The 15,169-nt window shown below is 39.7% G+C and overlaps 1 protein-coding gene across 1 annotated transcript in view; it reads left to right on the top strand.

The window, feature by feature from the left end:
* Nucleotides 1–1,640: 1,640 nt before the first annotated feature.
* The window catches only part of LOC104020348 (cytosolic phospholipase A2 epsilon-like), a 37,482-nt gene continuing 23,953 nt past the window's right edge, over nucleotides 1,641–15,169 (top strand). Inside the window, exons 1-3 of the mRNA XM_087746786.1 lie at nucleotides 1,641–1,682; nucleotides 2,033–2,119; nucleotides 9,282–9,357. Coding sequence (XP_087602912.1) covers nucleotides 1,656–1,682; nucleotides 2,033–2,119; nucleotides 9,282–9,357 — 190 coding nt within the window. The 5' untranslated portion in view covers nucleotides 1,641–1,655. The remainder of the gene's footprint in view (nucleotides 1,683–2,032; nucleotides 2,120–9,281; nucleotides 9,358–15,169) is intronic.

Genomic DNA, 15,169 nt, shown 5'->3' with positions numbered 1-15,169 from the left:
GCGTGGGAGAGGCTGGTGACTATCCTTTGCCTATTGCTGTAGTTTACTTAATTCTGGTTTCAATTAAGCATGATGGAAAGTTCCTTTTCCACCAAAAAGTTTCAATACAATGAAGGTGAGAAAGGAAGTTCACAGCAAACCTTTCCCTTGCATGATGTGATAAAATAAATGTGCTTATTTAATAAAACAACAACAACAAAAAACAGAAAATGTAGGAATGAAATTAAACCTAAGAAATCAAACTTTTGCAAGAATGGAATACTGCAGGTAAGATGATCAAACTGTCTTAACTTGTTCTCCTTGTAACACCAGCTTTTCATATTGATTCTTGTGTGCATATAAGAAAAGTATGTAATGAGACTGTTAGAAGTGATTGGGTTTGTATCTAGTTTCTGTCAGTCAAGGTCCTTGTACAACACTCATTGCCACAGTCAGACTGGCTGTGATTTCATACTTATTCAGGTGTCTAATAGGAAGCATCATGCTTTGTCATCCTATTAATCTCAAGTCCTTTCATAAGCACTACTTTTAATCATTTGGGAGGACTTTCAATGCAAATGTATGTGTGCCTAATGCTTGCATAATGGATTAGAATATTTAATCACTGAGCTTCCTAGAGGTGTGCTGAATAAATGCAGATCCTCATTAGATAAAAAAATCATAAAATGTACAGGATCAGTCCATTAAATTCCAATAATCTGCTAGTAATGCCCAGCAGGCTGGTGATTTCAATAAAGTTGCTCAGAAATCTGAATGTTTTTTGCTTCATAAAATGACAGTTCTGAACTGGGGGGGAGAAGCAGGGGGGGAATGAAGAATTAAAACTTCCTAAAACATGAAATTCTTTTAGTTTGTTGAAATGTTTCATGATTTTTCAAGGTGAAATGTTTGAATCTCATTTAAATTTAAGACACATACTGTATTAAATGTAAAGCTCAGAAATAAGTAAAACATTTCAAAGGGAAAAGTAATACATTGTGTTTTAGGGAGCACAGAAATGTTGCTTATCAAATTTATCCCTTCTTTCATTTCTTTTGAAGTAGAACACTACAATAAAAACAAACATGTATGCACAAATCATGATGCAACAGCACTTTTCAGGGAAAAATATTCCTTCAGAAGAATTCTTAACATAAATGTCTTCCTTCTAATGATCATCCCCATATTTTTATTTTTATTTTTTATTATGGAGGCAATAGTGTGTGGAATTCAGGGTCTTTGCATGGAGACAATAGGTAGATGTGTCTATTAGGCTATTATTATAATGACTTTTAGATTATCTTTCTAAGGTTACCTCTCATAGACGATCTCTATCGGATCATCAGTCAGGTTATCACTGCTATTACATTTCCATGAGCCCCCAGGTGGGAATGATTTGGTCCCTCAGCATGCTCTGCTCAGTCACAAGACCTGCAGATATGAACGTTCACACCTTACAACAGACATGCTCTTTGGACAAGTAATGTGTGTGGGAAATTTTCCTCTTTCAGAAATCATGAAGGGGTGGAGCTCTGACTCAATGTAATAAAACACCTGTTCAGCAACTTCTGACACTCTTCAAGGCTGTAAATTTGTTTCAGGAGGCACTGGCAACTGTGGAGCCTAATATTCAGGTGCCATTTGCAGCACCTGCTTTTAATGCAGCAGCGATCTTGATGGCATCAACCTCTGCCTTCCCTCAGGTAAGTGGAAAAGAGAACAAGCCTGACAGGAGTCTCTGAGTATTTGATTCAGATTTGTCCCCAGACTATAAACAGGTCAAGTCTACTGTTACCTGTAGGACATAAATCTCCAAGAAAACAAGATTGTCCTTCCTTGGCTATTTGCAGCTATGAGCACCTGGAATCAATATTGGAAAGATATAGCACAGAAACAGCTGCTACTTTCCTTGCACATTCATCTTATCCATCACAAACAATGAGGAGGTGTGAATTGCCCATTCCACATTGCAATTCCATATTGAAGAGTTGAAATAAGTAGAAAAATGGGTCGTTACTCTTTTTTTCATCCCTTGTTCTCCCTCCCTTAACAGCATTCAAGCAGCAAATCAAGCCCCTTGGAAAATGAAGAAAGAAAATGGATGATGCGCTGTGTAGCCCCAAGCAACGTTGATGCTAAGGTACCAACTTCAGCAAACTAAAAATAGGTGGGACTAAATAAATATTTTTATGAGAAGGGTAGGATCTTTTTTTTTTTTTTCCAAATGTGGTTATTAAAGATTCACATGCTTATTTAGAAATAGGAACATTTCATGAAAGAAAATTTTCTTTAGGTGAAACATCTGCATTCCATTATTTTCTTATTCCATTCCTTTATCTATTTACACAATGTGTTATTTTCATAGTTTTATTCCTTAGAGAAATTCCTTAGGAAAAATGTTTGCAATTTACTGTTAAAATGGGACTGACTTTGGCCTTCTTTTAATGCCATCTATCTCCATTTACTTTAATGGAGTTTTAGCCCAGCATGAATGGAGAAAGTTGCCAGTGTTGGAAAGTCAGAGCATGGTTGTTAGCGATCCTTTGGGTTTTGGTCATTAATGCCAGTTTCCAGAACAAATGCCCACTTTGATCACTCTGCAACTCATCACAACAATAGAAGAAAAACTCCAGCAACCTTTGCAGGGCCTGTGACAGAGATATATTTGCATCAAACATGTACCAGCTGTATCAGTGATGGTATTTGTCTCTGCTCTCGATTAGCTTGCAGTTGACTATACTTTGTGTCAAGCTGCCTCAAAGTAAAACCAGGGGGCTTCAAACAAAAAGCTAATGTTTACTTTTGATGATATCTTAAATGGTGTGTGATTCAAGTGTCTATAGCTCATAGGAAACTTGTATGTTTAATTTCTTGTTTGTGCAACCAGACTTCCAAAATCAACAGAAAACTAAACACGTTGTTTTTCTTATGTATGTCACAACCTTATCAAACTGATTGATCAAACTGATCTCTTGTTAGTAGCATTCTGGCATGGAATTTAGTGAACAAAAAGGGTGACAAACTATCAGTGGGGTGTGAAACTTGATGTAAATGGCAAAGTAGCATAACCAAAACTGACATGGCGTTTGGGTGTTCGTAATTTGCTCTGTGTGTATGTGTGCTAAACTCAGCAAGGGAATGTACTAAAGCAGGAAAAGCAACTATTGGGGAGTGCAATGACCCGATCTCTGTAGCATTTTTGTGATGATTTACTGTATTTATACTGAAGTTGTGCTTTGGTTTAGAATATCCATGGCTAAAAGCATCCAACCCTTCTTTACCACTAAGGTAGTTACACGTATATAAAGATTGTTAGAATCCAGCACATGTTTTTGAATGTACGTAAAGTAATATAAAAAATAAATCCTGTGGCTGTAAACCCCTGCATATAGAGGCTATGGGACCCTTTCCACAGCTTTAATTCCTTGCTCTTGTCATAATTTCTTCTTACGAAATGAACCTCCAAAAGTTCTGTTTGCTATCCACAGGTGTTTAACAACCAAGACATTCTCAGACACTCTTTATTTGCCTCCTGGCTTTTTAATGTCTTCTCTCCTCTGTAATAAAGCTTGGCAGAAAACTGACATTAAAGGCACAGACTTGTGCAAGCTGGCCAATTTCTGCCTCTTACTGGCATTGGGCAGCTTTCAGTAATTCCCTTGATTTTTGCAAGCTATAGCTTGCCATCTGCAACAGGAGGATAATCATTAGTAGAGAGTGTTATAAAGCATAACATGCTTAGAGCAGATCTGGAGTCCTAGAACAAGTAAACAGGTGCAAAGCTTTCCTTAATGCTAATGCTCAAATATTTGCCCAAACTTGCTTCAGTTTGAGAGAACTTTGCGTAGCTGTGTGATAAACTGAACAGTTACTGAATTGGGTTTAGAAAAACATGCCTAGGGGCTGCACATGGAATTTAGCTGTGCTGCCTACCTACAGTGCAAAGCCAAATATGCCCCACTGCTAAATTTTCAGGAAAAGGTAACAACCTTGTGAAACCTCCTTCATATTTTAAAATGGATAGGAGCATCAAGAGAGCATCTCTTTAGCTGTTTTGGGGAGTCCCAAGTTGACAGTTTGCTTTCTAGCACCTTACACATGAATACAGGAAAGATGAAACATGCTGAAGGAAGATCATAAATAGTTGGAAGGTAGCCCACAATTACAGTAGATCTAGAAAATTTATCACTGGGTATTATTTGTTAGTGCATCATCTTATACAGAATAATTTCTTATTTCCAAAATGAAAAAAAACAATGGTATTTTCCTTACACTGAAACTTCCATGCAGTAATGCAAAGAGCAAGAAACTAGGAAGCATAACCTCAGCTCAAGATTAGTAGTATTAACATAGGGCAGGGAGGCTCACCAAAGTATTCTGCTAGACATGAAATCAGAAATCAGAGAAGAACTAGGAGAATTGTAATCAGTTTTTGATTTATGTAAGTGACACACATAAAGTGATGCACGTTCCTTAACGGTTTGCCGCAACAGTAGAAAAAGCCATGACATTACCAAGGGCCCTGTCACCCTTCCCTCTCAAAAAAAGTATCTGTGATTGAAGTGTGTCGTGCAAGATTACCTTTTGCAGGGGTAACAATGAGCCTTTAAGGAAGGCTGCTCAGTCTGACCATTGCTCTGTCATTGCATGGGTAAGTTCGGAGTTTCAGGGTACACAGATTTATCTTTGTCAGAGGGGGCTGCAAGAGGTTTTGCTCATCTGTGTACTGTGGATTCTCAAATTTTGGTAATACTTCCTTTGTTCTAGATATCAGGAGTTGCTCCTGGCTTAATATGGGATGCAATGTTTTGTGCTGGAAATGGCTGTTATGATAATAGTCACTCATGGATAGTTGATTACATTACCAACTCCCTGAACTAACAATTTTTTTAAATGTAACACAAATGATAATCAGCAGCAGCAACACACTTGCTTTTTAGTTTATTAGTGTTGTTCAATGTATTATTGCAATGAAATGATGACTAGAGGGAAAAGACAATTAGTTGCATGACTTCCATTAATGGCACCAGGAACTTGAGCTCCAGTTATAAGATGTTACTTTGCTCTTTGAATTTTCTGGCATTTAGCCATCAGAAAAGTATTACATGAAGTAATTTTTCATTAACTGTCTTATCTAAGGAGGATAAGTCTCCTTTTCATTTGTCTCAGAGATTTGCTGTATAGTTAATAGCTCGCTTAATAGCTAGCAGTTCTCTTCAAAGGCATTAGTGTCTCAAATTATGATGATGATCACTGAATATTGTTCCTCCTTTGAAGCCCTAAGGAGGGGACAAAAATGTTTTCTAGAACAGATTGTTTTTTTTCTGAAGGACTTTGATTTGGGTGATATGGCTATCTGAGTGTTATACTAAGAGAAAGCGAGAGGGGTTCAGAGTACAGACTGGTTCTGAGTGCTGTGAAAATGCTTTTCTAACTGGTAAAAATGTTGAGAAGAGGGAGATAAAACTAGCATTTTCATTATTCCTTCAAATTTAAAGGAATCATTGTTCTTGGGGGCAGGCTAATACCAGAAGGGATTTTGCTAATGAACCATGCTGACCTTATGAAGGCTCAGGCTGAGGGAAGCTCAGCCATGACTTGCCTGGCTGCATGTTCTCTGCCACCGAACACACCTACTGAATGCATCTCTCAGGTTCACATCACTAGCTGTTTCCTCTGTTGTTAATTCCTTGAGTCTCTTTTCCCGTTCTCTCTCTTGTGATCTTTGTTCCATGGCTGAATGCTGGGTGTGCTCTGGCTGACATAGCCTGTATCTTGCTGTCTCACAGGACTCTGATTTCTCAGGCAATACGGTGAGGTTTTCTCACGGTACACAGAGTTTCCATGCACAGCTCACTGGCTTTTCTCTTACACAGCGCCTATTCAGAGCTCTCCTCCTGGAGATGAGAAATAATTCTTGCTTCTCATTCAATCAAATTTCTAATCTGTACATTACGGCTGATCGGGTACTCTACCCTGTTGTTCCCTTGGCAAGCTCTTCAAATTTAAATAGACTCCAGCTCTTTGCAGCAAGCCATCTTCCTGTGACACCAAACATCCATATCCACTTTCTCATCTTGATTCCATGTGAAATTAGGTGCTTGAACCTTTGCATGATCTTTGACACTATCTAATCTGTGTAGTATCTTACTGTTCTTCATGAAAACACTGGGAATGCTCTATTGTTTTGTTTTGTTTTGTTTTCCTTCCCAAACTCTTGCCCTCCCATACTCTAAGTCTCTTATCAGTTTGTCTTCATTTGCATGTAAAGTGTGAGGTTCTTGTGATGCATTCTTCCTATAACCTCTAGTCTGCTGCAATGGCACTCAGGAACCAGCACACAACCACTGCTTGGTGTAAACGTGTCTTTGCAGAACCCATGCTTGTGTCTGTCATTTTACTTCTTAAAAAGTTATGGTAGTTCATACACATCTCTGACAATCTTTAAAAACACGTGTTCCAAAATGCTGTCTGAAGGACTGGTGCCATTAAAGAAGGTTAAGAGAGTACCAACACCAAATGCAATTCCTTTAACTCTTTCCTTTATTTCTCCTGAAATATGTCTGCTGTTTTTATGTATTTCTCTAATTTGATTACTATTTTTGAGAAAGGCATAGAAACAAATGGACAAACCCAATGAGTGTTTGTTCTTTAAGAACAAAACAGGTTGAGGTAAGAAGACACAGAATTAGTCCTTGCTGATGAAAAAGGAGTGTTCTAACAATAATGGTTGAAACAGTAGTGTGGAGATGGCTGAGCGCAGATTCTGATAATGCTGAGATCTTACCTCCCCTGCTTAGAACAAACAGCCCTATAAAATATCCTGTGCCCTACATACAACTTTAAGCAACAGTGATTAATTTCCTATTTAGTTTTGGAATACACCCACCCAGAAGCCAAGATATTCTACTCCTTGTAGCCTGATAAAGAGAATGAATTTGTTTAGCACTTAATAGCCCTCTTGTTGGTTTGGGTGTGCTGCATCTGTTATCTCACAGCAAAAAGTATTAGCATTTTAACTAGTCAACTTATTGAAAACATTCTGACATTACGATTCCTGGTTATAAGCTTGAGCTCATGGGCACAGGTTTATGGTTATTTTAGGCACTGGTTAACTTTTATTTAATATGCCTAGCATTTTCTCAAAAAATTCATTCTTGCCATTTCATTGGATAACTTCATAGCTTGAGAATTACTGCAACTTTTTGCAAATTCTTTTTATGACCTTCATGCCTTTCATCCTCATAGAGATGGAAATTATTTGGGAGGTTAAGCTAAATTTGGTCATGATGAATTCCCTGTGGTCCAATGCTTTACACACTTCAGCTGATGTACTATCTTGTCTCACTGATTTCTTATACTTTGACCTTTTTAGCAGTCTTTGACTTTTGTCGCAGTAGCAGCACCTGCGAATGTGCTTTCTCTTATTTCACTCGAGAGTTTCTAGTTTCTTCCTTTTATTTTAATTGAAGTTTCTCAGAAAATAGATAACATCTCCTAATTATTTATCATCTTCCACCAGCACTCCTCCATTTTCACTTCAGATAATCTTTTCAAACTTTTAGTCATTAGCTTTCACAACAGCTTCTTACTTTGGCCGCCTTTTGTTGTTGTTTCGTGAGGTGACTTTAGTAAGAATTACTGATCTATTTGCCTTCTGCCATTATCTCAACTCCTCCTTGAGCTCTTCTTGAATATCAGTAACTACCATCAGGCCTCCACATCACTGAAGTGGCCACCTATTGCTTGACCCAATACATACTGTGCCTTCAGTATTACTTGGCTGAATATCTTTCTGCAAATGAAAAAAAAAGTGCCATCATAATTAGTTTGGTCATTTTATAACTTCCACAGATCCTTGTTATTAGAACTGCAAACTAACACTTCCCTATTCCAAAATCTACCTCATTTTAATGCTATAACCTTTTTGTTTTTATTGATGCTTTACTTAGAAATCCTTAAAAAAAATTATTATTCCATAACCTGACTCTATATTTAACATTTATTAATTAATATATATTTAATATATATATTATACTATTTATATCTTCCCCTCTTATTGGAGATAGCTAATTCAGAATCTGCTGATAAGATCTTTGTATGCAGCCAGCCCTCAGGATTTGACAGACTTTGAAAGAGTATTTTCTTTCCTGTGCAGACCCTTGTCCTCTGGCATTCACTGTAGTCTTACTGTGTTAGCCCAACTATCTAACAAGACCTGTTCCTATTGTAATCATACATCAGCTTGGGAATTTATTACTCAATATAGTCTGAAATTTCTGAAATTCCTCCTTTTCTTCTGCTTCTGTTCCTAAACTATGATACAGGTAGCCATCCCCCATGCTGATTCACCCTTTTACATTCAGTCTCTTGTGTACCACCATGGTACAACTCTCTTTCCTTGCTATAAACTTCAGCTATTTTGACAAATTTTCCACAACTGTTCGCACAGTCAGGGAATCCAGGCAGCCATCTGTGCTGCAGCCATAGTAAGCTTTGCCCATTTTCTCCATCTTTCTGCTGATACCCTAGTTGCTCTAGCTGCTGCTGCTGGACATGTTCTCTGAAGATGTAAAATCCCTAAAGCATATGTCATTGGCACTACTTTTACAGACCCAGTTGGTCAGGCTTGGTATCTTCAACAAGGAATTGGAGATAGCCTTCTTTGAGATGGATTGTAGTCAAAACCATGTACTTTGTTATACTACTCCACGTCTATCAATCAGATAACCACATTTGGTAGGGAAAACTTCTGTTCCCACAAAGCAAGACAGGAGTGTTTGTCTAAAGCTGTGTATTGCCCTGGTGGCCTGAGACATTTGCTAAGGTGCTAATACTAATCCTTAGACACCTCTCCATCATGAAAATGATTCTTCTAAAAGCAAGTGAGAAAACCTAAAAAGATCCTTTTTTTTTTTTTTTTCCTCCAACCAAAATTGGAGCATTTCTGATTTGTGATTCACTGAATTTTGTGGTGTTGTATTGGATTCTGATGATCGCGTGTATGATTTAATGTGGCTGGCTAACTGGACTTTCTCAGCTTATTTACCTCCTGTCTCCACTTTCCTATTCATCATCTCCTTCCATATTTTCTGTTTGTATGCTTAGGTGACTGCAGACTTTAGGGACTGATGAAGTTTGTGGAGAAAGTGCATTTCGTTGCCTATTGTATTTTTGCTGTGATGCCAACTGGAAGAGATGGCTTCAGCAGAACCTGAGTTCCTTTCAGTGTTTGGTTGTCACTACAATAAATACACATATCCCAAACTTTAAAGCACATCTCCTTTTGTTATTTTTTTCAGCAGGAAGAAATGTCACCTTACTCCCTGCTCACTGTAAGAATCATAAAGTTGAGAAATGCTCATCAGGCAGATTTTTGTAAGTACCAGCTTTTCTTACTGACATTATTCAGTTCTAAAATTACTGGATCAGCCCCTGCTTGTGCTAGACACTGCACAAATGCAAAACACAGAAATGATACCAGCTAAGAAATCACAATCAAAGCCAATTTAAGACTTTCTTCAGTCAGCAAAGCACAGACAAGTTGGCTATTTCAGAGATGTGAAAACGTCCTAACGCCAGTTTTAATACCCAAGTATTTATATCCCATGTCTATAACAAATACATAGAATACAGGGCTGAAATCTTTACACATCAGTCACTTAATATTTTGCTCTAAAGAGCCTCACCACATCTCAGAAGTTCAGTGAGGTGTATAGTGTACATGTCCTGAGCAGCCACATTGTTATGGATGTTTCCAACTCTTGCCCCCCACTGAAAGACATATAACAGAAATCTTTTGGGGACTGTAGTACATGGTGCGTTACTGTTTACATGCAAAGTGTTCTGAAAATATGTAGTATTTGGCCAGCCCTTATCTGGTGCTCCACTTTCACAGAGGTTTTTCTCTGGAGAATTTTCTCCTGCCATTCCTACATGTGCCTCATGAACTTGGCAGGTCAGTAACAACTACAGTTTTACATACCCCTTTACCATACCGTTCTTCCTCCTTTTGCTGTGCATTTTCTTTCCTTTTGGGGAGATTGCGCTGATGTTCACTAACACCACAGCCTCTCCACTGCCCAACATTTTGCATAACATGTTACCTCACTCCTATGTCTTCCCACTTCTTAATATTTTTAATACAGCTAGAGTATCCATCAAAGTGCAAAGTCATTTACAATTGCTGTTTGCACAGAACAAGAGTCAATTCTTTACCTATGGTACTACAAAATGTGTGGTAGTTTTGGTGCAGGTACCAAAGTTGTCAGAGGAAATGGCTGTACATCACATGTCATGGACTCTCAGATTTGTCTTGATACGCTCCCTGAAGTTAGAAACTCAGACAGTATCTATGACAGGCACAACTTTTCCAAAGAAATAAGATGAGGTGCCCCATGCTAACGGTTGGACTTGATGATCTTAAAGGTCTTTTCCAACCTAAACGATTCTAATGATTCTATGCTGCCAGTAAACCAGCAGCCCTGCTCCAGATTACTTTGGCCTGGAAACCCTAACAGGTTTTGCTTCAAAAAACTACTTTGGACTAGAGTCCTCACTAGCAGACAGGCGGCTCTAAAGGTCCATCTTTGCACGAGGCAGCAAGTCATCACAGACACTGAGGAAGGCTAAGGACACGGCAGGATACCTTCTTGTGTTCTCCAAGTGAGCACTACTTGACTTCCAATGGATAATTCAGAGATGGCAACATTATCACCCCAAACACTACCATTTTTTTTAATCTTCATCTCCTGATGGAACAATATTCTACAAAGAAAATTTCTCACCACCTTGTTGTATTTCACTCACTTTGGTGTTTCAAGAACATGTATGTCACCATTGTCAGTTTTCCAACCAAATGGAGAGAAGTGTTCAGTTCACATGTTCTGTAATACTGGGCTGCAGAGAATAGAAGAATTATCATAGGATAGCAAAGAAGGTCAAATTAATTTCTATTCTTTTTCACAGCCATGAAACACTGCACATGTGTGCAAGACCTCACCTTCATTCCTTTGAAGTGCTGATCTAATTTCTTTTAGTACCACCTTTGGATATGGAATGGAAATTGAATGACAAGATAAGAACCATGATTCACCGGCTTGTGCAAAGGGATTGCACAATGTAAAATGATGCTGCGTTCTCAGAAAATAGTGTTACTGTTATGACCTTGTCCCCCATCCTGAGGACAGTGGGATTTCAGTAGAAGTCTTGCATAATGAGATGCAGACACTTAGAAAATTCCCATTATCACCAAAATGTACATCTCTCGAGTAGGGATCAAGATGCACAGGCTCAGTTTTTAGCTCTGCCAACTGACTTGTATAAGTTTAGGCATTCAAACACTCTGTGACTCTGTTACCCTATCTATAAAACATGGATAACAGAATATCTTCTCCCACGCATTTTCTCTCTCTTGTCTACTTAGATGATGTGCTCATTTTGAAAGGGGTTATCTCTTATTATGTGTAGAGGGATCCTAATTTAAGATGTGAGGTAAGTCCTAGAAACAGTGAGAAGGATCTTCAGATTCTTTTGTTAATTACCAGTAAACAAGATTTGGGAACCAGCAGGTGAAGAAAAGGATGTCTTTTTCTCCTTTCTATTGGTAATTACCCAGGTATGCTGTGACTCTGGGACTGTTTCTTAAGGACGCCATACCATAATGGAGCACTGTAAATCAGCATGCCATTGAACAAGGAAGATAAACAAATATTAAATAGCTCTTTGTTGACTGAGCAGCAACCTGCCTGTGCTCTCAAAGAAGCTGGAGTCTCCCAGGAAAAATAGTGTGATACCATGTGATTTAAATACTTCAGTACAATGCAAAAAAATATCTTGTAATTTTTTAAGTGCTTGATTTTGCGCTGATACAGATGTCCTTTTAGCTTAATATTTTTAACATTTGAAAGTATTTGAAGTGTCAAAAACTAAAACAGCTACGCATTCTAACATGTGCTGATGAGAATTAGAAAATGTGTTTACCTAGCCTTGTCTCAGCAATAAGACCTTTTCCTCTGGAAAACTGTTTATAAGCAGCTGATACAGCTGCTGTCTGACTGTGAGATATAAGTGGAAGGCTAACAATGTTTGCGATAACATATTTCGGATTTCCCTAGATTTTCATCTTCCAAGTATCAAATCTAGGAACAAGCCACCTTTTCAACCAAGTGCAGCAGCTTCTATGACTTGCTTTTTCTGCCTGCATGCTCGCTTCCCATCTTTCTAAGCACACACAGTTGTCTGCTTGCTCGAGTTTCTGTTCACCTCCACTTGGCTAAAACATGGTGCTGATTTTCTCTCAGTTTGTTGTAAGTCACAGGTCCTTTGGCCATTACAGCTTTTATATTTTTCCTTGACTTACTTGCCAAATCCTGGCTTCAGAGAATGCCACTTTATATATACTTCCACCGACATTCCTCACTATCATGTGCACCCAACTTGATCCTGGGTGTTTTTTAAACATGCACCTCAACATCCATGGGATGTGTGTTTCACAAGCCTGGGATGGAGTTCCAGCTTATCCTGAAATCTGTTACACCTTTGCCTGTAGACAACATGTGCTGGTGGAGCTTGGCAATTATTGCATCTGTTTTCACACAAAGAAAAAAATCAAAACAAAAAGAAAGCATCCTGCTCCTCCTCAATGGATCAATTATCCCTTTTCATATACCTACAGTTGCTCCACCACTTTTGCAGGCTTCTCTATACTTAGGTAATGTTCAGCTCCAACATTTGCTTCATACTTCATACAACTGGTTTCTGTCTTATCTTATGCAAATGCTCTTGACAGACCTGAGCTAATTAGTTTTCACTGTATTCTTAGCTGACCTTTATGCCAATTTGTAATCATGAGTCAGACTCAAACACGCATTTCTGGCACTCCCTGATCTCACTGTGGGCACTAGAGAGGCAAGCACCCAGATAAGCTCACTTACGCTCATCCTGCTGCCCTGCAGATGCTGAGTGTCATCACCAGGCTCCAATGCTCATATTCAGTTAGGCTGGGGAGGTGGTGTGCATGCTAGAAAGGAAGCAATTCCTGTGAAGTTTATGGGACTCTTACAGCCTGGCACCTGCTTCGCAGTGGTATTCCTCTCCTCAAGTCTGAGACTGCAGACAGCCTTGGGTAAAAGAATTACTTTTTTAGTCATTGGTGTGTTCATTTGCTCCTCCTCATCTGGAGGTTAGTGCTAGAGGCTTTTACAAAAGCTTGTGTTTCCTGACTCTATTAATGGTGTCACTTCTGCTAGAGAATTCTCCACGTGTAGGAGGAATATCTAGCCGGGATGAGGTGGTGGGGGAAATGGTGTATTAGCTCCTTTCCTTGCTGCTAACATGCCTTCCAGTGACTCTGTTTCCCGAAAGGATGGGAAAGGAGCCAGGCAATGGGAGAGGAGGACCATGGTGGCACAGGCTCTCCAACACCTTCCAGCTGCTCACCTTAAACAAATGAGTTATTGGGTGGCCACACAGAGCTGCATCAAGCTCCCAGCCTGGCCCACCTTTGCCATCATTAGTGTTTACTTGCTGGTTTATGACAGCCCCTAAAACCCACAGGCCGGAGCTGACCCCTCACCCCTGTCTGTCTGTCTGTCTGTGGATAAACAGACAATCAGTGAGGGGATCTGCCTCGTTTGGCACAAGGGGAATTGCCCTGAGGCACCATGAGTGGAAGCAGACCTCTCCCAGGTCCTTGGGCAACACTGGTGACACAGATATGCAGTGATGTGGCCCTCCCCACTACGATTTAGTACAACATGAAAGAGCGAGACTCTCTCAGACTCCACCAGATCTCACATAACCCTGAAGACCTGAGTAAAGGGGTCACTGTGACAGGCTGCTCTCTGAAGCCATGGCACCCTATGTGGGTACCAGCTGATACCACATACCAAGAGCTGACCTTTGGTGCTGGAGAGCATGTTCAGGCTTATTAATGCAGCAGGGGTGAAGAGGAGGGGTGTCAGGTCTGGCTTGACATATTCAGCCTCACTGGTGCTGGGTGTTTGCAACATTCTGCCTGGACTGCAGAGGTGAATTTGAGCTCTGTGTCCCAGTAAGAAATTACTTGGAGTGAGTTTCAGGCTGACAGGTGATTTCTTCCCGGAGACAGAAGCTTCTCTGCTGGGTGATGTCCTGCCAGTTCAAGAGGCTGTGAGTAGGGACATCCCTGTAATGCAGTTGTCAGAGCTGAGGTAGGACGAGGTGAAATCTTGGGGGGACTGAAATGTGACCGTGATTATCTGGTATATTTTCTAACTGTAGAAATCAGATGCATGTGGAACCGTCTCAGCTGTGGAAGGAAACCTGTTGGTCTTAGCTGGGAGGTCAGAACAATCACACTGCTCCCTTCAACCCTTCCTTTTGTTTTCAGATCTTCCTTTCATTTTTCATCTTTGGATGAAGAGAGACCTTGTATATTTATAAAAGAGGAGCTCAGAGCCTTTCTCTTCTCCCAGCTTATGAAATTATTTTGTAGAAGCTCTTCTTTTATCCATTTGGAAGAAATTAGTCAGTTCTAGGGTGATACACCTGGAGCCTTTGCAAATCAGAGTGGTTCTCCAAACCCATCAGGGGTTATTTTTGCTACAGAAAATAAATGCAAACAAATTAGGGAGAATACACCTAGTGCAGGTGATACTCATGGTCCTGCCCCAAGAATGCAAGCAGTGCTATTGGCACAGGAGTACTGCACCCACTGAGTCTGTGCTCCAGGAAGCAAATCCTACTTTGCCACTCAACTTAAATGACTGGACAGGGTGGAAGGCTCATTCATACGGGACTCTGTTGATTCCTGGTAACGGATATCACTGATTAAGCACAGTAGATATATGAGCCTTTGTTATTTCCACAAGCAAGCTACAGAGAGTAATATTACGCTTGCAGATGAGTGTTGCATCTGGATACTTTAGAGGACAGAGTTCAGTTCAAATCAGCTCTCAGACAGACAGCAGCTGGAGGTAACTTCTTAATATTGTTTGCATCAACTATGCTGGTGAGGGAAAATGTCCCTAGAGACCATGCCCAATGACTGAGAAATGGGAGTGGCTTTCCTCCTTCTTTTAGGTGAACTGCAGTAAACTCAGATTCAAGGGCAACCTGTCTGTGCAGGTGGAGAGGAATTCACTAAGAGAAAATTATTTCTTCTTTTTGGCATTATGAAATGCAGTAACAGGACAGATGGGATTTTATA

Source organism: Nipponia nippon, unplaced genomic scaffold, assembly GCF_047370975.1.
Source record: "Nipponia nippon isolate SJK-2023a ecotype South Korea unplaced genomic scaffold, ASM4737097v1 scaffold_10, whole genome shotgun sequence".
Taxonomy (NCBI): Eukaryota; Metazoa; Chordata; class Aves; order Pelecaniformes; family Threskiornithidae; genus Nipponia; species Nipponia nippon.
This window is presented reverse-complemented; position numbering and strand designations above follow the sequence as displayed.